Below are 26286 nucleotides of genomic sequence, written 5' to 3' on the forward strand. Positions count from 1 at the left end.
CTGATTTTTTGATTTATTGTAGAGATGAGATCTCGCTGCCCAGGCGGGTCTCAAACCCACGGGCTCAGGTAATCCACTCACCTCAGCCTCCCAAGGGCGCAGGATTACAGGCTGAGCCACCGAGCCCAGCTACCTTTTTCATTTTTCAAGTGGGAAAACTGATAACCTGAGAAAATTAGTATTCACATAGCCAGTTAGTAACAGCTTTTCTATTAATAACTTCCAGCACAGTCCTTTCTCGTTTTCACACTACCTTTTCAGCAACCAGATTTCATTTAGCCAACAGAGGTTAATGAAAAGTTTTGTTCACAGCTCGAGCTAATCCAAGATATGGGGTTCCATGTTATTTGCTGAATGAAATGGATGCAGCTAACATTGAATTGCAAACAAAGAGGTAATTTTAAATTACTTTTAGTTTGAATAGCATTTCAGGGGAATAAAGATCTAATTTCGACCTTGGGTATTCACTAATGAAAATTAAAGAGAAAAAAAAATAGTCTAGTTAATACCATTATTTGTTGGCTACTGAATGTTTACAATGAATGTATCTTTTACTTTGAAATTATTCTGAACTAAATGATGACACATAAAACGGCCACTGCTAAGTAGGGATCAAAGACTAAGAAGACTAGAGAAGTCAGTGAGCACATAGCTGGGCTAAATGAATTGTATCCTGGCCCTGCCAGATTTTTCCCTTGAACATAACAGAGCCTGCCATTAAAATCACCCCTCATATGTAAGTGGTTGTGGAGAACTAGCATGTAGTGACAGAGGACCAGAGTGAGAAGATTTTTGAAAGGAAGGAAATACAGATTTTACAAACCATCAGGTCTAATGTTAATCTTGGGGAAAAGCCTATAATGGATTCTTACACGGATGGTTTGTAAGAACTTGATGATCTCAGCATTCTCTTTTGGGGCCTGACATTTAGCCACGTGTGGACCTAGGTGGCTAACTATGTAACAGGGATGTGTTTGACATTTTCATCATTGCCTTGGAGCTCAGGGGAAAAAAAAGTACATGAGTGACACAAAATCAAAGAAACTCAACAAAAAACAGGACACTAAAAAGATGAAAATTTAACAGAGTAAAATATCTTAAGTCCAAAAAATAACCTGCATGAGTGGTCTGGACTATCAGTTGGTATTAAAACGAACAGGACAGCCTGAGGAGTTTTAGTCAGCACCAAGGTCTTTAATGTGGTCATGCTCACTGGTCACATTAATAGAATTGTCTCTGAAGTGCCTGAGTCATGGTGATGAACCTCTTTCCAACTCTGCATTGGCCAGAGTCTACCTAGGGTAATATGTTTGGCACCATGCTTCAAGTCAGCTGAGTGGATTCAGAGAAGAGCAATCAGCCCAGGATGCTGCTCAGCACATTTAACCTGGAGAATACAGACTCAGAAGGATCATTCTAACAGCTTCAAATATTTCATGGGATAATCTGTAGAGTCCGGTGAAAGTAAGGATGAAATTGGTAAACCTGCCACTTAACAATTATATGAGCAGGTTTCTAGCATTTTGTTCATAGCTATAATATAATCTCAGGTTTAGAAGATCTCAAGTGTCAGCATTTGTTCAGATAAATAGACATTACAGCCTTCATTAAAACAGTTTTCTTTTGGAATTCATGGTGGCAATTAGAACTGAAGTTTTGTTATCTATTAAAAAACTAGTGACTCATTTTAGCACATAGAAGAAACATGTTATTAGGTAAGATGGATAATTTATTTGTATTATAAATACAAATGTTTTATTTGAGATGAAACAATGTCTGTTATACAACAGTATTTATATACATTTTGTGCCTCTTTAAAGGGCAGAATGTGATTCTGCAAACAATAATTTTGAAGTACATCTCCACCTGGGCCCTCAATATCATTTCTTCAATGGGGCTTTGCACCCACTAGTCTCTCAAACAGAATGTGTGTGGAATCTGACCTTTGATAAAAGAAAAACTTTAGGAGATCTTCGACAGTCAATATTTCAGGTAATATAGCTTTACTTTTTCTTGATGTAGCCATCAAGGTCCTTCTCCAGCTAGATTCTCCATTTCCTTCTGTTTAGGGTACCTCTTTCTTTTTCAAAGCTGCTTAAGAAAATCTTACGTCAGTCACTTCATAGAGGGATGACTCAAGTATTTTCCCCTACTTTTATTTATTTATTTATTTATTTTTGAGTGGAGTTTCACTGTCATCCAGACTGGAGTGCAGTGGCCGCTCCCGGCCACTGCAGCCTCGACCTGCTGGGCCCCGGCAATCCTTCCACCTCAGCCTTCCAAGTAGCTGGACTACAGGCACATGCTACCATGCCCGGCTAATTTTTTTGATTTATTGTAGAAATGAGGTCTCGCCTGCCCAGGCGGGTCTCGAACCACGGGCTCAGGCAATCCACTCACCTCAGCCTCCCAAAGGCATGGGATTACAGGCTGAGCCATCGAGCCTGGCTCCCCTACTTTTAGAGAGAATTTTCTACACAACTCCTACTAGCAACTTTTCAGGTGGAGAATCAGGCCTGGTATTTTGTATTTGGGGAAAAAAAACAGTATACAGTTGTCTCTGTTTTAGAAAATAGATGAAAGAGAATTATTTTTCAAAGAAAGTAAAAGGATAAAAATGAACATGTTACTTAAAACCAAGAACTACTAAACAAATCAAAGCAACTAATTTTGCACCCTCTAGTATAGAATAGCATTATAAATAATATTCTTAAATGAAGGAAAAACCTACTAGTCTATAGAAAAACACACAGTTTTGTAGTCTCCAAATAATTTATCTAATTGTGTTTTAACAATGATACTAGCAACGATATTGTTCTTTATTTTACTTATATAGCATTCATATAAATTATGCAGTTTGGTTCTTTAACCTCATATGGGCAAGCTAGTGCCATTTTGAAGATGAGGCATTTGTGATTTAAAGAGACCTAGTGTCTTGCCCATGGTCAGAAATAGTTGTGGAACTCAGGCTCCATTCCTGGCCTCCCTGCTCTTCATCTAGGGATCCTTCCTCTTTATTATTATTATTTTTTAAATTTATCATAGAGACAAGGTCTCACCAAGTTGCCCAGGCTGGTCTCGAACCCCTGAGCTCAGGCAATCCTCTCGTCTCAGACTCGCAAAGTGCTGGGATTACAGGCTTGAGCCACCACACCTGGCAGGGGGTCTTTCCTCTTAATCACAATCCTTCACCCCACACTACTTCATGATCAAGGAAAAGGGAGATAGAAAATGTAAGCTTTTTGGTTTTTCTCCCAGAAATAAATGAATTTTCTAGAAAATTGTATTGTCAAAATTATTAGCTTTCTTTTAATTTTCTTCTTCTAAGAAAAACAAACCAATTTCTTTTCTAACTGTAGTTGATTTGAATATTACTTACCTGTTAGGGATTACTTACATGTGTTAGGATTTCTAAAATTGTCTAATGTTTCTGGACTTTTTCATTAAAAGTTTATTTCTAGCCGGGCTCAGTGGCTCAGCCTGTAATCCTGCGCTTTGGGAGGCTGAGGTGGGTGAATTGCCTGAGCCCACAGGTTTGAGACCCACCTGGGCAACTTGACGAGACCTCATCTCTACGATAAATCAAAAAATATTAGCCGGGCGTGGTAGCTCGCACCTGTTGTTCCAGCTACTTGGAAGGCTGAGGTGGAAGGATCGCTGAGCCCAGCAGGTCCAGGTTGCGGTGGCCGGGAGCGGCCACTGCACTCCAGTCTGGGTGACAGAGTGAGACTCCAACTCAAAAATAAAAAAAAGTTTATTTCTGAGTCAATTCTGGCACTGTTGATCTAGGTGGACTTGGAGATCTGAACCTGTCGGATGACATTTCAAATAGAAAGATCTTATTCACTTCATAAGTTTTAGATATATTCCAATCCGTGCTTTTTGGTGTTTTAAGTGTGCACCTCTACTATTATCTTAGAAGTCACTGACAAGAGGCTGTGAAACTGACAGAGTAAGCTAAGCACTTGTAAACATGCAATTTCTATTTAAGAGAAATGCCTTATAGTATTGTGGAGAAAAACTAGATAGGAGTGACCTTTATGATGATATTATTTTGGTGAGATCACCCACAATACCCAGAGTCTCAGATCTAGAATGTTAAAGAACAAACCCCTGGTCATCTGTTGAGTAAACTGGTAACACCACTTTTTAAATTTGCAATGGAAGACATTTCTTTCAGATAACTAGAATATGAGTGTATACTAGAGTCAGTGCTGCTTTTCCTTGAACAGTGCTAATTAAACAAATAACTCTTGCTTTTTTAGACAAAAATTCCTATGCTGGTATGCTGATCAGTTTGCTTTCTGATAAAAGTGATCTACATATAAATTAAGTAGAATTGTCTAGACGATTTTTGTGCTCCTTGTGTATGCTAGAATTCTTCAATTGATGATGGAGAAGATTACATCTTTGGATTTGACTAATTTAACAAAGAGTGGTGTCTTATTTCCAACTTTTTGATTTCGGGTAAGGGTGGGAGTATTTATTTGCTTGCTATTTACTTGCTGCCTGTATAATCTTCATATGTAAATTATTGGCACAACACCTGAAAATGTGATATATACATGTGATTTTTTCATTGTTCTCTTTTCTTTTATTAATATTCCTTAGCTGTTAGAATGTTGGGAAGGAGACATGGTTCTTAGTGTTGCAAAGCTTGTACCAGCAGGACTTCACATTTACCAGACACTTGATGGTAAGATTAATGTGAAAACACAGCAACTCACTTTATATATTTAAATTTTGTGGGGTTCATCTGTGATTTTCCGCTCTTTGTTAATCCTTCCCCACCTACTACTTCCTTAAGTACATAGATTATCTTCACACTGTCAGTTTTCAAAATAATTTTAATATAATTTATACAATTGATAAGGCATCCAAGTTATGTCCTGTGTGAAATTTTTCTAACATGGAAACATTTTATATATTCTGAAATTAAGGCTACCACTCTACCAAAAATTTCTTTAAAGACTTTAGAAATTTTTTTTCTATTACAACAATTGTTGAATAAAATGCTTTGAAACCATTTGAATCGTATTTATATGGCTTGATTTTCTGCCCAATTCTCAGCTTCAGATTTTATAGCAAAACAAAGAAAAATACTCTGAGAGTTTGCAAGTATTTACTTCCTTTAAATAGCAATAAAATAATAACAATAGCAGCAGTAACATTTAATTAGAACTTCACTATGCCAAATACTGTAATAGGTGTTTTATGTGAATTATCTAATTTGATTTTTCACAAAATTATTTTTTCTTCATTTTGTAAATGACAAAACTGGAGCTGAGAAACTTGAAGCACACAAGGATACAGCTAATTAGTAGTGGAGCCTAAACCTAACTCCACTCCACAATGTCTGTGCCTCAAGTATGCTTGTCCTTTGTGTTAACTCTCTTGTCCTGCTACCATGTCCAGAAAGCATAAAATATCAATATAATAAAAATAATTTCTGTTTTATTTTATTTTATTTTATTTTTTGAGTTGGAGTCTCACTCTGTCACCTGATTGGAGTGCAGTGGCTGCTCCCGGCCACCGCAGCCTCGACCTGCTGGGCTCCGGTGATCCTTCCGCCTCAGCCTTCCAAGTAGCTGGAACTACAGGCGTGCACTACCACGCCCGGCTAATTTTTTATTTATTGTAGAGATGAGGTCTCCCCAAGTTGCCCAGATGGGTCTCCAACCCGCAGGCTCAGGCAATCCACTCACCTCAGCCTCCCAAAGTGCAGGATTATAGGCTGAGCCACCAAGCCCAAGTTTCTTTATTCTTAAAAACAATGTTTTCAAACAAATATTTCAGTCTCAGCTTTTTCTTTAGCTAAATTGTTTTTGATGATCAAAATGAATTGCTCTCACTAGTGATCTCATCTTTCTAGGAGATGAACTGACACTTTGTGAAACAGAAATTGCTGATGGGGAAGACATCTTTGTATGGAATGGGGTAGAGGTAAAAAAAAATTACTGAAGAAATATTCATGATAATTTTGGATGTTTTAAAAGTCATTGTAATGAAATTGTATTCAGCATATGTGAAGATAATTAAATATTAGGAAACTGCTGAAATGTTCAATAAATGTTAGGTGCAATCAGGGCCAGTTTTGTGTTAAAGAGGCATTTATTAGGTACCTCCATTATGCCAGGCTTTGTGTAAGATGCTAGATCAAAGGCTAATTAGTGAGTCTATGTCCTTCAGGCACTCGTTGTGTGACTAACTGCACTCTAAGTGCTGGAGGAGGGATCTGGGCATGGTACCTGTGGGAATTTGGAAGGGAATGAGTGGCTACTACAGTAAGTCCACTACATGCAAACCTTTAAGTTGCGAACTTTCAAAGATGTGAATATGTGTTTGCATGTCCAATCACAAAAGTTGGTTCACACGTGGGCACACATTGTCATGTGTGTGCGTCCTCTAGGTGGTTGTGCTTTTGTGTACTTTATAGTACTGGATAGAGTACGGTAGTGCAATATCTTTATTTCAGCCCAGGATGTCCGGAAGTAAGCATAAAATCAGCAGTGATATAGTTGGTACTGTATAGCCAACTGTGTTAGTTGGGTACCTAGGCTAACTTTGCTGGACTTATGAACAAATTAGACTTACAAATGTACTCATAGAATGGAACTCAGTTGTATATAGGGGACCTACTGCAGTTAGGGATTGAAGGTGGTTTGGAGGTAGAGAGAGTGAATTTTCTTCTCAACAAGGCAGCAAGGAGCATCTTAGCCACTCTGTGGACCCACCTTAGTCCACTGGCTTAATCACCACCACTGATCACTCATAAATCTCTATCTTCAATCCATATTTCTCTCCTAAAAAAATAAAAGGTGGATAAGAGAAAGTTTCAAAAGAAAAATCTAAAGTTGTTCTCATATTTACAGCCACATTTGTGAAAATTTTATTTTACTTGGAAAAAATGAGCGTTGTTCTATAAGAGTAGTCTTTTACTATGTTATTATATTGACTTAATTCTGGCAAATATAAACTATACTAATGGTCGTCTTGATATGATTGCAGGTTGGTGGAGTCCAGATTCCAACTGGTATTGACTGCGAACCTCTGCTTTTAAATATTCTTCATCTAGACACAAGCAGTGAAGGAGAAAAGTGTCAGCAGGTGATAGAATCTCCACATGTCTTTCCATCTAATGCAGAAGTGGGCACTGTCCTCACAGCCTTAGCAATCCCAGCAGGTGTCATCTTCAAAAACAGTGCTGAATGTCCAGGTGAAGATAGCTGGACCGCCATTCCCAAAGAAGACATGAAGAGGACATTCAGGGAGCAAGGTCTCAGAAATGGAAGCTCAGTTTTAATTCAGGATCCTAATGATGATAACAGGTAACTTGCTAAAAAGAGAAAAGGAGAATTTTTTAAAGTTACTTTAATTACAGTAGCATCCAGTAGAACTCTAAAGCTTTATTTTAGTAAGATTTGAATATTTCTTTATTTCTAGACATTGTGTTCTAAATATTCTGGTTATGCACCCAAGAGAATAAAGTCACTTTTTGGTAAATGTGGTGACAAAATAATATAGATATCCCTGGTTTACTAAACTAGATATAGTCCAAATTAATTGACTATAAAACAAAATCCTGGGCAACCCCCTCGGGTCCCCTCCCACTGTAGGAGCTTTGCTGTCTTGTCAATAAATCCTGCTTTCTGGAAAAAAATCCTATCAAGTGAATTCTGATTAGTGCCAATTATAAAACCAATGGTACATTCTCACAAAGAAAATTCCTGAAATTTTTCTTGAAGAGGGCACTCAGATCATAGCTAAATTGTGTCTGGATATTTTATTATATTTTATTACAAGAGACCATAAGACAATTCAGTTTTTCCTTATAATCCTTTTGTGACTCCCAGTTGCCCAGATAATTGGGCAGTTACCTAGTGATTACCCCATGAATGCTGTAGTTACATTTGAAGCTCAGAAGTGCTGCGTCTCTCTTTTTTTGTCATCGATGCCTGTAACAGCACATTTCTGTAATCAATGTGCCTACACTATAACCCCCACCTTTCCATATATTGAAGACTTCAAGTCCTCTGCTTTCTGTGTTCTGCAAATCTCCTCTACATTGCTGTTGAGAATGACTGTGATGCAGAGAAACAGAGCACTTGAGGACTGTTTATTTGTATTATATTTGTCACTATTATTCTTTTGGACAAGGGTTTCCCAGACATGTATTTCCCTACCTTGTTTATAAGAAAGTTTATTATATATTCCTTTATAAAAGATAATATTCTTCATTAAAGATAATATTATTCTTGAAAGATAATATACATTTATTAGGACTTGGGAAATACAGAAATGAAGACAGAGAGACCCAGACCAGCATCATTCTACTGACCATGCAATGTGTCCATCACTGTTGACATCTGTTGGCTTTCTTTTTTTTCTAAACTAAAATTATTGGGTTTTTGTTATGTAGGTTTTCTTTCTTTTTAAACATAATAATGATTATTTTGTAGATAAATAGTTGTATTCTGCTTCCCACCCCCTACTCCCATTTGTAGACTCTTTATAAACCTCATTGATGGCTACATAGTAATCTAAATTGATGTGATAGTTTGCCTAACTGTATTCCTAGGTGAAGCATAGGATGTAGTGAGTAATGGAGAGGGCTCTGGAGCCAGCTGCCTGAGTTGTTTCCCAACTCTGCCACCTACTAACAGTGGGACCTTGAACAAATTATTTCATCTTCTTCTGTTCAGTTTCTTCATCTGTAAGATAGGGATAATATTTAGTGCCAACTTCATAGAGTTGAGAGGATTGAAAGAATCACGTGCTTACAAAGTATTTGCACACAGGAAATGCTAGATGTTTTAGCTAAGATCTTATAACTGTAATCATCATCATCCAGTTTTTCAATATTTTAAGGTAGTTGTCAGGGAACATCTTGTGCTTCAAACGTCGTCTTATTTATAATTGCTAGCTTAAGGTGGAATCTCAGGGTGGATTAATTGAAATAAAGAGTAGAAGTATGTTTTTGATCTCTGATACACACTCCCAAAGAGGACTTCTGCTAGCCCATTCAGTTCTTCTATATGATTTAGAAAGAAGGCGCCCCTTCCTTAAGACCCTTGACTATTATCTGTAGGAAAATTTTGCTAGAACAAAATATTCTACTGCCAGCTGCTATCATAAAACAAAACTCTATAAGAAAAATACACTTATGCCGGCGCCTTTGGGAGGCTGAGGTGAGTGGATTGCCTGAGCCCGTGGGTTCGAGACCCGCCTGGGGATCTTGGTGAGACCTCATCTCTACAATAAATCAAAAATTAGCCGGGCATGGTAGCACACGCCTGTAGTTCCAGCTACTTGGAAGGCTGAGGCGGAAGGATCGCCGGAGCCCAGCAGGTCGAGGCTGTGGTGGCCGGGATCGGCCTCTGCACTCCAGTCTGGGTGACAGAGTGAGACTCCAACTCAAAAAAAAAAAAATACACTTATGCATTATATATTATATGTGACACTTCTTAGATGTGGCACTTTTGTGCAGTATCAGTCTGCAAACTACAAGGCTGCCCTGTTGCTATCTAAATCTAAGTTTTGCAGGGGATACCTGGCAGGTACTCTTTTAAAGCTCCCTTAGTGATCCCAGCATGCAGGCAGAAGTTCACAACTAATTATTCATTTACAGTGGTTCTCTGTGAAAAATGTGGCAACAAATTATTTGTATAAATCAAAGAATATTTGGAGTCATGAATATAGACTCCATAGACTACCACCTAACATCACCCTAAAAAGATAGCCAACTTTCATGTTGAGAACTCAGTAGAACTTGATCACCTTTAATTAGTCATATTAAGGGACACATCCAGAGCTTTGGGAATGGTGCCTAAGGAAAAGTATTAATTTGTTTTTTCTTTTTACCTATAGTTTGTTGACCAAACAAGGGAAGTGGATCACTAGTATGAATGAGATTGACTGGCTTCAAGTTAAAAATTTGTGCCAGTTAGAATCTGAAGAGAAGCAAGTTAAAATATCAGCAACTATTAACACAGTAAGTGGATTATAATTAAAGTTTGGCTGATAGTTTTTCAGTTAATCGAATTTTATTCAGAAAGCAGTATCTTAATCTTTCAGAACTTAATAGACTTCTAATTCTTAAGAAATCAGTTTTTTATTTTTAACATTTGATTATGTTTGTTTACCTATATTGACCCTTGGCATATTTCAAGAAAATATGTTCCTGAAAATACATGCTTTTTCCTCCCTCCAAAGCCGAGAATTAGAATGTGTTTAGTCAATTCATGGAATCCTATGGCTCCCAGAAAATGCTTCCTTAAAAATGCTGTTTTCAAGTGTCTTTCCTGTATTTTTTAAACCAGGTATATATATTTTAGTTTTTTATTGTGGGTTTTTACTTTTTAAGTTTATCTTAAATTGCTCTACATTATACTCTATGTCCTATATAAAGCCAACTATTCTTAAAAGGAATTCCTTTAGTTTTTCATTTGAAGAGTATGATCCTGGTTTTCTGGAGTATTATCTCAGGAAACATCTTTTTATATTTTTGTTGCCCCAATTTATTGTGTTCTTTTTTCTGAAACAAATTTTTAAAAACTTACTAAAATGTTGTTTTCTTTTATATAAATATTGTAATTTCTTAAGATGTATTAATATTTATTGATACAGTAGAGGAAACAATATAAGATCAGTGCACTAAAGTTCAGGAGACCTAGTATCCCAACCTTAAATGAGAGACTTTGGTGAAATCTTTGTTTTTTCAGTCTGTTTCTTTTTGGCATAATGTGGGCTACTGATGGGAGAGTATATTATCTCTGACATCAATTTTACCCCTAAATTTCCAAGACATTGTACCCTAGAGGAAATTCACCTAAACTAAAAAAAAAAAAAAAATTAAATTGTGCTCTTGGATTGTTATTATACATTTTTATATTATTTATGCTCATTGGCCCCACATTCATTGTTCCTAGCATAGAGAGATGAGATTGCCTGTAGTTTCTTTTTTCTTTGCTTATCAGAAAGGTTAGTAGTTTATCAACTTATTGCCTTTCCATCTAGAATTGTTTCTTTTGATTTCTGTGTGTGTTTTCTGCCCTCAATTAACAACAGTTTGGTAAAAATTTAACTGTGAAGATCTAAGTTTTGTTTTTGACCTTATAAAAGAATTTCAGGGATGGAAAACATTTTTCAAGTAGGCAAAAACTACTGCATATCAGGTAACTCATATCTCAAATAATCTGTGCACACACTGACAGTCTTTATTTTCGTCTCCTCCCATTGTTTTCAAGTTATACACAGTCATTAGTTTATTTCTCTATTTTAGGTGGTGCTTGATATTCGAATTAAAGCCATAAAGGAATTAAAATTAATGAAGGAACTAGGTAATCATTTACATTTGCTTCTTGGTTTTTGGTTTAATTTAGTTTAGGTTTTTAATTGAAAAAATATGGGAGAATACAAAAAATAATTTAGGCAAAACTCACGTGCCTACCACCCAAAATGGACAAATGTCAACATTTTGTCATGTGTTTTTGTTTAAAACATTACAAATAAAGTGAAAGTCCTCTATGTTCTCCTCAGATGTATTCTCTCCCCCTCCCCAGTTGCAACCAATGTATCTGATCTGAGTGTATCTAGTCCATGTATTTATATTGTACTATGTATTATACTTACATATATTGCATATGTATATATTTTATATATGTGTGTGTATGTTTTATATATATATACACATACATACATATATACACACATACATAACTCTCTCTACACACACACACACACACACACACACATATATATGGGGGGGGTTTCTGTTTTGTTTTCATAGAGATGGAGTCTCACTCTGTCACTCAGGCTGGAGTACAGTGGCACAGTCGTAGCTTACTGCAGCCTCAAACTCCTGGGCTCAAGCAATCCTGCCACCTCAGCCTCCCAAGTAGCTGAGACCACAGGCACATGCCACCATGCCTGGCTGATTTTTATTTTCTGTGGAGACAGGGGTCTCACTGTGTTGCCTGATCCTGAACTCCTGGCCTAAAGCAATCCATCTGCCTTGTCCTCCCAAAGTACTGGGATTACAGGCGTAAGCCACTGTGCCCGGCCTTATATTTTTATATTTACATAAATTTTATCACATTGAGTATAATATTCTGCAAGTCACTATCCACTCAGCATTAGGTTGTCTTTAACAGCTTTATTGAGATATAATTTACATACCATAAAATTCACCCATTTTCAGTATATAATTCAGTGATTGTCGGTAAATGTAAAGTTGTTTAAACCTTTTTTTTATACCGTCAGTGAACAAATCATTGTTTTTGCACTTTAACGGCTGTTTACAAAAGAACAATATGCAACAGAGATCATATAGAGCCTAAAATATTTGCAGTGGAACCGAATAGAGAATCCAGAAATAGGTCCAAATATAGTTGACTTTCAACAAAGGTGTTAAGGTATTTCCATGGAGAAAGTATTTTCAACAAATAGTGCTGGATCATTTGGATATTCATTTGTGCAAAACTGAAGCTTGAGCTTTACTTCACCATTACCACAATCTAGTTTTAGAATACTTTCATCACTCCAGAAAGATCCCTGTACCCATTTGTATTCCCAGCCCCTACAACCACTAATCTACTTTCAATTTCTATAGACTTGATTTTCTGGACATTTTATATAAATGGAATCATATAATATGTAGTCTTTTGTGTCTAGTTTACTTCACTTAGCATACCATTTTTGAGGTTCATCCATGATTGAGCATGTATCAATTGTTTGTTCCTTTTTATTTTTGATTAGTGTCCCATTATGTGGATATATCACATTTTGTTTATCTTGGACAAACATGAGTTGATGGACGTTTGGATTATTTCTGCTTTTGGACTTGTATGAATAATGCTGCTATAAACACTTGCATATCAGTCTTTGTGTAGACATTTTTTTTTCAATTTTCTTGGGCAGATATATAGTATTGTAATTGCTGGGTCATATGGCAAATTTATATTCAACTTTATATGAAGCTGCCAAACTGTTTTCCAAAATGGCTGAACCATTTACATCATTACTAGTAGTGTGTCATGACTAGTTTCTACATATCCTTGCCAATATTTGATTATAGCCACTCTATGAATGTGAATTGATATCCCATTGTGTGTAAGTTTAGCAAGAACTCAAAATCAATATGTAGTTTGTATTTTCATCTATTAGCAACAAAAGAAATGAACATGAAAATTAAGAAAACATTTGTTTATAACAGTATAACATATCATGAAATACTTAGGGATAAGTTTTACAAAATATGTGTAAGACCTGTACACTGAAAACGAGAAAACGTTGCTGTATGATATCAAGACTTTCTCTGGATAGTTTGTATTGGTATACAAGTAGACATACAGAGTAGAGAGCAGCAAACTATCACCTGAAACCTTTTTTTTATACAGTCAGTGAACAAATAATTGTTTTTGCACTTTAACGGCTGTTTACAAAAGAACAATATGCAACAGAGATCATATAGAGCCTAAAATATTTGCAGTGGAACAGAATAGAGAATCCAGAAATAGGTCCAAATATAGTTGACTTTCAACAAAGGTGTTAAGGTATTTCCATGGAGAAAGTATTTTCAACAAATAGTGCTGGATCATTTGGATATTCATTTGTGCAAAACTGAAGCTTGAGCTTTACTTCACATTATGTAAAAAATTAACTCACATGGATTACAGAATTGAATGTCAACACCTGAAATTATAAAATTTCTAGGAGAAACATGAGAAAATCTTTAAACATAGGAAAGATTTTTTTTTTAAAGAGAAGACTCAAAAAAGCTAACTAAACTATATCAAAATGTAAAGCTTCTGCTCTTCAGAATGTGCTTGAAAGGCAAACCACAAACTGGTAGAAAATATTTATAAAACACATATTTGACAATGGACTTACATGCAGGATTTAATTAAAACTACTTCTACCCTATCAGAAAACAAACAAGCCAACCTTAATTGGTAAGAACGAACAAAAACTTTACAAAAGAAACCCTACGTACAAATGGCCAATAAGTACAGGGAAAGATATTTAGTATCGTTAGCCACCAAATTAAAAACACAATGACACACCATTGTGCACACAGTGGAATAATTAAAGTGTAGCATAATATAGTCACTTTGGGAAAGATAGCTTGTTGTTTATAAATTTAAACATTTACTGGTCAATTCTACTTCTAGATATTAACTGAAGAAAAGTTAAAACACATACCCTTACAGAGATTTAAAGGTTCATAACCAAAAACTGGAAGCAGTCAAATATCTGTGCACAGGTGAATGGATGAACAAATGGTGGTATTTCCAAACAATGAATATTCATCGTTGCTAGTTCCATCATACACAAAACATGGATGAATCTCAAAATCATATGCCACATGAAAAAAGGTGCATACAAAAGAGTATATACTATGTGATTCCACATAAATGAAATTTTGGAATTAGAACATCTAAGCTATAGAAGGCAGATCAGGATTGGCAGTGGGAGGGAGCTGCAGTGAGGGATTGCCTTAAAACTGGCATGGGGAGTTTTTTTGAAAATTTTATCTGTTTGCTGGTGGTTTCCAGGTGTTTATATATTTATCAAACTCTATGAACTGCACACTTAAACTAGATTTGTTTTTAAGAAATTATAACTCAGTAAAGTTCAATAAAAATCTGTGGTGTATTAACATGCATGGTTCGCTGTCTTCTCCTGTAACTAGTCTCCTGTCTTCCACTCTTGACCCCCTCTGAACCATTCTTTATATAGCAAGTGATCTTAAATACATGTGAATTAGATCATGTTACTCCTCTGCTCAAGGCCCTTTTGTGTTTTTTGTTGTACTTAGGCTAATTCCTTAGCCTGCCCTAGAAGAACCTGCATAATCTGACCACTAGCTGTGACCTCAGCTGCAATCCGCTTTTCTGCTTATTCACAACACATTTCCTATGCTGACTTCTGTGAGTTTCTCAGAGCAAACCTCTCTTCCATCCCTGAAACTTCTTAGTGCTGTGATCTCCCTTTAAACTCTCTTCCCTTCACTCTTTTTTTTTTTTTTTTTTTGAGTTGGAGTCTCACTCTGTCGCCCAGACTGGAGTGCAGTGGCCGCTCCTGGCCACCGCAGCCTCGATCTGCTGGGCTCCGGCGATCCTTCTGCCTTAGCCTTCCGAGTAGCCGGAATTACAGGCGTGCACTACCACGCCTGGCTAATTTTTTGATTTTATTGTAGAGATGAGGTCTCACCTGCCCAGGCGGGTCTTGAACTCGCGGGCCCAGGCAATCAGCCGTTCATTTGGTCTCACCTTTCTCCTTTCAGCCCTGACCATGTGATCTCAGTTCATCTCTCTGTTGTACTCTCCTAACACCCTGTACTTTTCCTTCATAGCACTTATTGCTGTAATTGCCTTTTTATTTGTGTCCTTAATATCCACTTCCCCCATTAGACAAGGTTCTGTGAGGATGAGTCCACACTGCCATGCTTATTATTGTATCACCAGCTTCTAGTGCAGTGCCCACCACACAGATGATACACAGTGTCTGTTGAGTGAAATTGAAAATATTTTAAGCAGCCAGTATTTAGAAAGGACTTTTTAAAATTGGGAACTCTTTTCATAAATTACTTCATTTGACAATAAATTTGTATTAGAATTATATACTAGCTTCATATTACTGTAGTATAAGATGTTGAATTCAGGAATCTCAAAGCGATTCTGCTGTAGTCTAATAAAAGTTAGAACTTCTAAGTAAGGCTCATGCCATTCTTGCCCATTCAGAAGGCTCGACACCCCCTCCTCCCAAGCACACATGCCCAGTGCATGTCCTACTTGTAAGAATTCTATTTGGACTAAATACTTATGTGCTCCTTCCCACAGACAGGAATCTGCATCCTCAAAAATAGTGCATGCTGGCCCTATTCCATATAGTAAGCATAAATCACCCAACATATTTTAAATATGGGCAGTTTGCCGAGTTCTGATATGCACAAATTTCACTTAACACGGTTTAGTTATATAATGTCAATCCCCCAGCAGCACAGGTCACATTTCAGCAACCATGATATATTAACTGACAGTAACTAAATAAGTACACATTGGCTTTTCAGTGCACAGATAATCATATACATAACAGATGTGCACTATGAGCAGTGACCAGTCACTTCTCTCTCAAGTCTTGTGGTTGGTCATTGCATATGCAGCTCAAAACACAGCAAAGTGTTTCGTTGTGTTGCCTTCTCTTCTTCCAGCCATAAACCCACATGACATTTATAAGACTGGATAATCGAAAAAAGGAATTGGCCAGCAAAAAAGAAAGTGCACAAAGAAACAAAAGCGTATGGAGTTATAGAAGCAGCAGCTGCCCATGGGAATGGACACTGCTGTCACTTGAGAGACTGGATATACAGCTGAGGAACTTGATGAAGGTGAACTTACCAACCTAAGTGAAGCTGAGATGGAAAGGAGGAAGACATCTCAATGGAAGTGACACTGTCCAAAAAAAAAAAAAAATTTTACATTTAAAGAGCTCTCAGAGATATTTCTTGAGATTGAAACCACAAAATATAAAATATTGGAATCTGATTTAAACTTGGAAAAGAGTATGGAAGTTTGCCACAGGATAGGAAAGATGCTCACTACATATCATAAGCCGTACAACAAGAGGAAGAAAACAAGCACATTCAGACTATGATATGTGTTTTAGAAAGACAAAACATTTTAATTCTCAGAGTTCGAGTGTTTTAAATTACAGTGTAAATATTAGTTTTATTTATTTTTTCTTTAATACATGTGTAACAGAGTTTTGAATGTTTTGACAAAAATTTTTAAAAGTCATGGAACAATTGTAATTTTTCCATTGAATATTAAAATTGTTTCACAGTTTCAGCTTGCAATTTTTGTCTTGCACTACTGTGCAAAGCAAAGAGTGCTTATACTTGTTTTTTTGTTTTTCTTTTTTGGTTGTTGGGATTATTTTGTTTTATTTTGTTAGCTTACTGTAGCTTTATGCTAATTAGAACAGTAGAGCATCTCTCTTTCATTTTTCTTTGTTTGATGCCCTAACCAGCTTCCTTTTATTTGTAGGTGACAACAGCTGTTTGAGACCTATTGATAGAAATGGGAAACTTCTTTGTCCAGGTAAATCTTTTTTATAGCTTTCAAAAGCTGGCATATACTCATACCATTGCTCTTTCTTGATACTTTTACTTTAAATAATGGCCTCTAATACCAATATTTTAAAATTACCTTTTAGAAACTGATTTATAGGACATATTTTCATCCAAGCATCTTACTCATGTATTATACAAAACCTTAACCAGAAACAGACACACTTCTGTTTTCTAAATGAAACACCTATTTTTCTGATTATTTGATCATTATTTTAGTTGCAGGTTTAATCTAGTTATATTTTTTTAACTTTATTTTCAAAGTTTTTCTTTTTTTTACTTTTATTTTTTATTTTGAATTGGAGTCTCACTCTGTCACCAAGACTGGAATGCAGTGGCTGCTCCCGGCCACCGCAGCCTTGACCTGCTGGGCTCCGGTGATCCTTCCGCCTCAGCCTTCCAAGTAGCTGGGACTACAGGCGCGCGCTACCACGCCCGGCTAGCTTTTTTTTTTTTTTTTTTGATTTATTGTGGAGATGAGGTCTTGCCAAGTTGCCCAGGCGGGTCTCGAACCCGCGGGCTCAGGCAATCCACTCGCCTCAGCCTCCCAAAGGCACAGGATTACAGGCTGAGCCACCGAGCCCAGCTTCAAAGTTTTTCTGTTTGCTAATTTTATTATGTTACCAGTTATGGAATAAAGTCTTTGGCGCTCACCTTTATACCCTCTTATCATTACATTTAATTTAGTTACAAATATGTCCAACTTGGAAGAAACGAGTCTGTCATTCATGGATCAGTTTGGGATATCTGGATTTTAGTCCTTATAAATAACAGCTCTTTGAATAAGTTATTTTTATTACAGAGGAAACTAGAACATTTATGTCTGCATCTTAGCATTGTTGTATAGGTAAATAATATATTCTAGAGTGTGAAAATTGAAAATCAAGCATAACCTTTGTGCATGTAATCCTTTTGCAGGAAGTGAAACTCATTTTTCTTCTTTCTTGATGTTCTTGATTTTCAAAGAAAGACTGATTTCAGTATATTATTTTTCTTATAGAGGTAGTAATTAATGACATTCATCATGTTATCAAAATTATTTATAGTACCAGACAGTTATACTTTGAAGGAAGCAGAATTGAAGATGGGGAGCTCATTGGGACTATGTCTTGGAAAAGCACCAACTTCCTCTCAGGTAAAATAGGTCACCTCTCAAAACAATTAACTCTTCCATAACCAGAATGTCTTAATTTTATAATTAGTACCCTAACTACTCTAGTAATACTGTTTTTCTCTAAAAGTTTTCTTCCTAAATGATACATTTTATTTGGGGAACATATAGTTCTCTGTGATTAAATATAAAATAATTGTGCCAAATCATGTTTATAAGTTTCTTTTTCTGTGAAAATTTTGTAGTTAAGAAGGATCTTTAAGGCTGGAGTGACCACCACTTCCAACCACCATATTTCATGAATTCTAAGATGCACCTCCACCACCCCCCATCTTAACATTTGGGAGATTAGGTTTCTTCTTACATTCAGGGGCATGCTACTGTTGCAGCTGGCACTAGGGTTTTTTGGTGTGTTTTTTGATGTTGTTTGTTTTTCTTTTTTAGTGGTACAGAAAATGAGTCTAACAGTCAGTGCATTTTACATTTAATGAAATACAGTGTATTGATTTTGGACTTAATTACTCTCTGCAATAGTCTCACAGTAGCCTCCCTTTCCCTTTGTCTTTATCAGTATTCATTCTCCGTATAAAATATCATCAGGTTGACCTTTGCCAAAAGCCTTGCCTAGCTAATAAAATTATTACAGTCCAAAAGCCATAATGATATTATTAATACCTTGCATCAGGGTAATCTGGACTCATATCAGGTTCCCCATGGGTCCTGAATTCACTTCATTTGTTTCCTAACTATGTCCCTTTTAATTTGCTTTCCTCTGAACTCTAGCAAATACTAGTGCAAGACAAGCTGACAGGAAGGAAAACATGACAAGGGAGGTTGAGTTAGAAAGGGAAAGAGGGGTGTCAGAAACTGAATGGACAAGAAAGCAGATTTATGTTTTTTCTTTGGGATCTTGGGAATTATAATATATGGAATCCGTAGGCAGAAAACAAAATCATAACCAAGTGACTCAGAGATAAAACACAGTTAATACTAACGGTGGTCGTAATTGCAGATTTCTTTTGGAAGTGATTGAGACAGAGATGGAGATTATGGTGGAAGAAATAGTATATGTGAGAGATGTCTATTAGGAGTAAAAAACAGTAATGATGAAGCGTTTTACATTTCTAGGTACGCAAAATTATTGTTTCAATTGTAACATTAAATTACTCAATATTTAATTTGAGATTTTAATTAAAGTTTCATGGGCCCTTGGCTTTACTTTTTGAAAGTAATACATTTATTGAATTTTTAAACTCAGATTAAATTACATTCATACTTTTGTCTTGATTTTAGCTGTTTATTTTTTTCGCAATGGGGAGTGATGTTCAACCTGGGACAGAGATGGAGATCATAGTAGAAGAAACAATATCTGTAAGAGATGTGAGTAATTTTACTTTTTGTTTTAGGAGTCTGTGTGTGTTTGGTACGGGGAGCTGTGGTTTCCTGTGTTAGGATTTGGAGGTCCTAAGGCTAGAATTTATATAATATACTTCAGAGGAATGTACTAACTAGGGGACTTATTTGGGGAACTCAAAAGTTGGTGAACCAACCAGAGTTTTTTTTTTTTGTTTGTTTGTTTGTTTTGTTTTTTTTTTTTGAGTTGGAGTCTCACTCTGTCAGCCAGACTGGAGTGCAGTGGCCGCTCCCGGCCACCGCAGCCTCGACCTGCTGGGCTCCGGCGATCCTTCCACCTCAGCCTTCCAAGTGGCCGGAATTACAGGCATGCACTACCACACCCGGCTGATTTTTTGATTTATTGTAGAGATGAGGTCTTGCTGCTCAGGCGGGTCTCGAACCCGCGGGCTCAGGCAGTCCACTCACCTCAGCCTCCCAAAGGCGCAGGATTACAGGCTGAGCCACCGAGCCCGGCTCCAACCAGAGTTTTTAAATAAGATTACTATAGTTTTTTATTTTCTGACTGTCAACAATACTTGTTTATTATAGAAATTAGGAATATGCAGAAATGGATTAAAAGAAAAAATGAAAACCCCTTATTATCCCTTATCCCACCAATATTAACATTTTGGCTTTTTTCCTAGTATTTACTTTATATACACACGTAGATGTATGAATGTTTGCTTATATGTGTGTGTGATAAAATAATTATGATGTGCTTATTGAGAACTGAGACTTTCAGTATTATAAAACAGAGACAGATAAAATCAATGTGGCTAATTAAAAGCCAGTACTCCTAATTTGAGTTAGAAGACTCTGAATGAGCTTCATATATTTTTTTCTTTAAACAATTTTATTTTCTGGCTCTGTCCCCTGACATAGCTTAGAAATAATGACTGCCAGGCTCAGTGGCTCAACTTGTAACCCCAGCAATTTGGGAGACCGAGACAAGTTGATTGCCTGAGGCTGCGGGTTCAAGATCAGCCCAGGCAACTTGGCAAGACCTCATCTCTACAATAAATCAAAAATTAGCCAGGCAGGGTAGTGCGTGCCTGCAGCTCTGGCTACTTGGAAGGCTGAGGCGGAAGAATCACCGGAGCCCAGCAGGTCGATGCTGGAGCAGCGGTAAGCATGCTACTGTACTCCAGCCTGGGTGACAGAGTGAGACTCCAACTCAAAAAAACCCCAAAACATTAATACAGATATAATGACCAACTTGGGAGCAACAAGCACCACTAACACCCAGATTATGGTTGCTAAATACTATTTTCTACTAAAAAGAACCAGGGCATTTTGGAATAACGGCCAGTTCTATATATAGGACAGGAAATGTGTAGGATGAGCCTGGAACATCTTGTTGTTACAGAAAGTAATAAACCTTCTAACAAAGACTATTGGAATTATCAGAAAGACTGAGAAGACTACTAGTCAAAGATGAGACACTTTGAATATTAATGAGACTAATTAAAATTAAGTGAAACACTCACAGAAAATCTGTGAGTTCATAATGATCCTAAAAGAAAATATTCTGAACCACAAAGGAAAAAAAAATCAAGCCTTTTTTTTTTCTGCTTTTCCTTTGCAAACTTTATCTCAGATACATCATAAACTGTATCTACCAAGTAGATAATCAGAAGTTTTTCTTTACAGACATATTCCAACTAATAAATGAAGAAGGAATTTTAGAATATCACAGTATTTCAACTCCTAATAAATAAATGGATCTAGGCAGTGTTCCTCAAAGACAGCTAACCCAATAAAGGGCAACAAACACTAAGACATTATAGAAGTTCAGAACAATATCCATGCCCTTCTTGCAAAAGAACAAAAAACTGGACCTGATTCTGATCAAACCTCTAGGTCTAACTACCAGTTTATAAGTAATATGGGAGACATAGGAACATGTTAAATGAACCACAGGTCTACAATCAGCAAAATCCAGATTGGAAAACTCTTCATCAACAAAAAAATTGCAGGGGTCAGGACAACCTATAGGTGCAAAGATGCTAAAAAGAAATAGCAACAAATTGCAATGAATGAACTGTATTTGGACCTTAATTCAAGCCAAAAGAACTTAAGTAATCATTTAAGAGAAAGTAGAAAAATTTGAACATTATCTGGATATTTGTTGTTATTTAGAAATTCTTAATTTTTTTAGATGTTATAATTATTTTAGGGTTTTGTTATTTAAAAGAATCCTTATCTTTTAGAGATGCATGCTAAACATTTACAAATGAAGTGATATATCTGGCATTTGCTTTAAAGGAATCTGAGGCAAGGACTGGGGAAGTGGTTGAGGGTATTGACAAACAAGATTGGCCATGGCAATAAAAGTTGAGCTTCCTAATCTGAAGATTCAGAATCTGAAACTTTATTTTTATTAAAAAAATTTTAATTGATACATTGTAATTGTACATATTTATGAGGTACATTTTGATGTTTTAGTACATATATTATGTAATAATCAAATCAAGGTATCTAATGTACTCAGCACTTTGTGCATTTATTATTTCTTTGTGGTGAGAACATTCAAAAGCTTCTCTTCTAGCTATTTTATAATATACACTACCTTACTGTTAACCATTGTCACTCTGCTATACAATAGAACATCAGAATTTATTCCTTCTATCTAATTGCAACTGTACCTATTGACATACTTCTCCCTACCTTTCCTTCTCTTCTCCCCTCTTAGTCTCTAGTAACCACTGTTCTATTCTCTGCTTTTATGATCACAACTCTTTTTTTAATAGATTCCACATATGAATGAAATCATGTAATATTAGTCTATGTCTGGCTTATTTCTTTTAATATGTCCTCCAGGCTCATCCATATTGTTACAAATGACAGGATTTTATTCTTTAATTTTATGCCTGAATGGTATTTCTTTGTTTCTATATACAATGTTTTATTTATTCATCCATGTTGGATGCTATATACATCTTGGCTATTGTAAATAATGTGTCAATAAACATGAAAATGCAGATAACTCTTTGATATACTGATTTAATTTCCTTTGGATATGTGCCCAGTAGTGGAATTGCTGAATCATATGGTAGTTTTGTTTAATTTTTTGAGGAAAAATGTTTCCATAATAACTGTACTAATTTACAATCTAACTAGCAGCACGTAAGAGTTATTTTTTTGCCATATCCTTGCCAACACATTTTCTTTTGTCTTTTTGATAATAGCCATTCTAACCAGAATGAGGTAGTATCTCATTGTGGTTTTGAACTGGATTTTCCTGATGATGTAGAGCATTTTTTTATGTACCTGTTGGCAATTTGTATGTCTTCTTTTTTTATTATGGTATCATTGGAATCTGTATTTTTTGAGAAATGTCTATTAAGGTTTTTTACTGATTTTTAAATCAGATTATTTGTTGTTTGTTTTTTGTTTAGTTTTTTAAGTTCTTTACATATCCTGGATATTAACCCTTTTCAGATATAGAGTTTGCAAATATTTTCTCCCGTTCTGTATTCTCTTATATCTCACTGAGTTTCTTAATAATCATTATTTTGAATTTCTCTTCAGGCATTTCATTAATATCCTTCTCTTTGGGGTCTGTTACTGGAGACACTGTGTTTCTTTGGTGGGGGCACCATTTTTCTTATGTCTCTGTGTTGATGTCCTCACATCTAGTGAAATTTTGATGGAGTAGTTTTCATAGCAAGAGGCTTTTTCCTATAGATGAGTCCTAGGGTGTCAGCTGCGAATGGTACATTGGCTTTGGTTCTGGGTGGTCTCAGGAGCATGGTCTCAGGAGCATGGTCTCAGATTCTTCAGCTATAATTATCATCAGCAATATCTGTGATTGCCTCAGTGGTCTAGGCTGCAGGTGTTTGTGGCAGAGATGGCACAGTTTTGCTGGAGGTTGGGGTGCTTCATTTGTTGTTGGGCCAGGTGCACATGAGCATGACTGTGTGTCGGTCTCCCCAGAGATGGTGGGGGTGGGTGTTTATGTCTTTCTATTCTGCTGGGCTCAGGTACATGGGGGCCAGGCAGCTGTGCAGCAGGGCTACCACTGGGTTGCAGAATCCAAAACTTTTTGAGTGCTTTTTGATGTGATGCTCAAAGGAGATGCTCATTGGAGCATTTCACATTTTGGATTAGATATGCTCATCTGGTAAGTATAATGCAAATATTCAAAATTTTAAAAATCCGAAACACTTTTGGTCCTAAGCATTTTAAGTAAGGGATACTCAATCTGTAATTGAGCCTGAGTGATAAGTACTTAAGGGTCGTTTGACTATTCCCTATATGTGTCTGAAATTTTCATGATAAAACATTTAAAAATATTTTTTAAACTTTTGTTATATGTTGTACATATTTTCCCAGGTTTTCATTGACCTTTTAATTTCACTGTTTTTTTTTAATTTCAAAGAGAGAAACCACAAAACTTTGCAAAATAATAATAACTATATATATATATTCCTTTCTGTATACTCTCTTAAACTTCTAGCAGTCAGGCTTGTTCCTTACTACTCCACTGAAACAGCTCATATCAAGGTCATCAGTGGCCTCCATATGCTGTGTCCAGTGAGCAGTTTTTCACGTCTTACCTGCTCTATCAGCAGCATTCAGCATAGTTGATAATGCTGTTCTTTGAAACACTTTTGTCACTTGGTTCCAGAAGATCACAGCTCTTCTAGTTTCCTTCCACCCCACTGTTCTACCCCTTCTCAATTTGCTATTGGGTAGAAGAGGAAGAAATAGAAAATTGAGAAGAGGTAGAACAGTGGGGTGGAAGGAAACTAGAAGAGCTGTGATCTTCTGGAACCAAGTGACAAAAGTGTTTCAAAGAACAGCATTATCAACTATGCTGAATGCTGCTGATAGAGCAGGTAAGACAAAGAGTAAAAAACTGCTCCACTTCTGAGACTGGACCTTGCCCCAGAACTCAGACTAGACCTTGTTCCTGAACATCCAGCTGCCACTTGATTGTCTAATGATCATCCCAACTTAGAACACATCTACAGGGAACTCCTGTTCTTCTCCCTGAAATATGCTGCACTCACATTTTTCTCTTCTTCAGTTAATGGTAGCTCCATTTTTCTACTTCCTCGGGCCAAAAATCATAAAGTCACTCTTCGTTCTTATCTGTCTGACTTTACATCCAGTTCTGCAGGGAACTGTTTTGGTTTTACCACCAAAATGCATCTAGGATATGACTACATCTTATTCCCTATACTGCTACCACCCTGTTGAAGCCATCGTCATCTCGCATCTGGATTATTGCAGCAGCTTCCTAACTGATCTCCTTCCTTACAGCCTTGCACTTCCCAGAGTCTTCTGTTCTTACAAAGAAGCTGAGTGATCCTTTAAAATGTGAGATGAGTCATAACTATAATCACAATCCTGTGGTTACCCTTTTCATCCAGAGTAAGAGCTGAAGCTTTGAATGACCTCATAAGAGGGTATGCAATCTGGCCCTCTGATATCTTTTTCTTTTCTTTTTCTTTCTTTTTTTTTCCCCCTCTGTTGCCCAGGGCACATTCACAGCCACTGAAGCCTCGACTTGCTGGGCTCAGATGATGATGCTTCTGTCTCAGCCTAGACAGAACTACAGGTTTGCACCACCATGCCTGGCTAATTTTTTTATTTATTGTAGAGATGAGGTCTCAAGTTGTCCAGGCTGGTCTCGAACCCCTGGGCTCAGGCAATCCTTTCACCTCCGCCTACTAAAATGCTGGAATTACCATGCCCAGCTCATTTTTGTTTTGTTCTCAAGCTTTCAAGTATTTCCCCTTCACTCTGCTCTAGTCACACCAGCCTCTTGCTGTTTCTGAAACAAGCAAGGTCTTTATGCTACTTTCTCCTACCTAGAACACAGTGAAGTTGATTGTGCCATTGTTTGTTTTTCTTGAATAATGAAAGCCTTTAAGACCACAGTTTTGTCTAAATACAACTTTTGGTCTCAGTCCCCATGTTTTAATATATTCTGTTCTCATCATCAATTGCCATCATGTCCTAAACAATCTATAATTATATTTTAAAGCCCTCTTTAATTTTCGGTGGGGGGGGGGAGCAGTTTGCCACCCCTACCTTGGTCACCACCCTATTCTGGTCCCTTTTCTAAGAAGTCACTGTTGTGACCAGACCGGATGATATAATCTTAGTCACATCAGTAGAGTGTGGGGTCCTCCCATTCCTTTGCCCATGCCTATGCCATGATGTGACTGTGTATGTACACATAGAAATTAAGGGCTAGATTTGTTTATGTGGTTTCATTTAAATAATAAATGGGGTCACACTGCATGTATTGTACTTGAACATGTCACCTAAAATATTTTAAAGATCAGTACATATAAATCTATTGTATTCTTTGATCTTTTCAAAGACATTTCCTAGTTTTTTAAAATGCTCCCTCATTAATGGCCATTTTGATTGTTTGACATTTTTCTCTTATTACAAACAGTACAACAGTGACTATCCTTATTTTTGTTCTAGTGTAGTAGAAATAAAATTATATTTAATTTTTTGCCCAAGATTTAGTTAAGAATATTTTTTCATCAAAAAGTTAGGTGCTAGTCGGGCTCAGTGACTCAGCCTGTAATCCCACGCTTTGGGAGGCTGAGGTGAGTGGATTGCTTGAGCCCGTGGGTTCAAGACCCGCCTGGGCAACTTGACAAGACCTCATCTCTACAATAAA

The 26286-nt window shown here is 36.6% G+C and overlaps 1 protein-coding gene across 1 annotated transcript in view; it reads left to right on the forward strand.

Annotated features, from left to right (window-relative positions):
- USP40 (ubiquitin specific peptidase 40) overlaps positions 1 to 26286 on the forward strand; it is an 80925-nt gene that overhangs the window by 33635 nt on the left and 21004 nt on the right. The window contains exons 12-21 of the mRNA XM_008065104.2: positions 313 to 394; positions 1821 to 1992; positions 4612 to 4696; positions 5873 to 5943; positions 7009 to 7328; positions 9868 to 9991; positions 11282 to 11339; positions 17049 to 17102; positions 18178 to 18266; positions 19536 to 19622. Coding sequence (XP_008063295.1) covers positions 313 to 394; positions 1821 to 1992; positions 4612 to 4696; positions 5873 to 5943; positions 7009 to 7328; positions 9868 to 9991; positions 11282 to 11339; positions 17049 to 17102; positions 18178 to 18266; positions 19536 to 19622 — 1142 coding nt within the window. The remainder of the gene's footprint in view (positions 1 to 312; positions 395 to 1820; positions 1993 to 4611; positions 4697 to 5872; positions 5944 to 7008; positions 7329 to 9867; positions 9992 to 11281; positions 11340 to 17048; positions 17103 to 18177; positions 18267 to 19535; positions 19623 to 26286) is intronic.

The sequence above is a fragment of the Carlito syrichta genome, unplaced genomic scaffold, assembly GCF_000164805.1.
Source record: "Carlito syrichta isolate Samal-C Ts95f unplaced genomic scaffold, Tarsius_syrichta-2.0.1 Scaffold308158, whole genome shotgun sequence".
In the NCBI taxonomy this organism is placed as follows: Eukaryota; Metazoa; Chordata; class Mammalia; order Primates; family Tarsiidae; genus Carlito; species Carlito syrichta.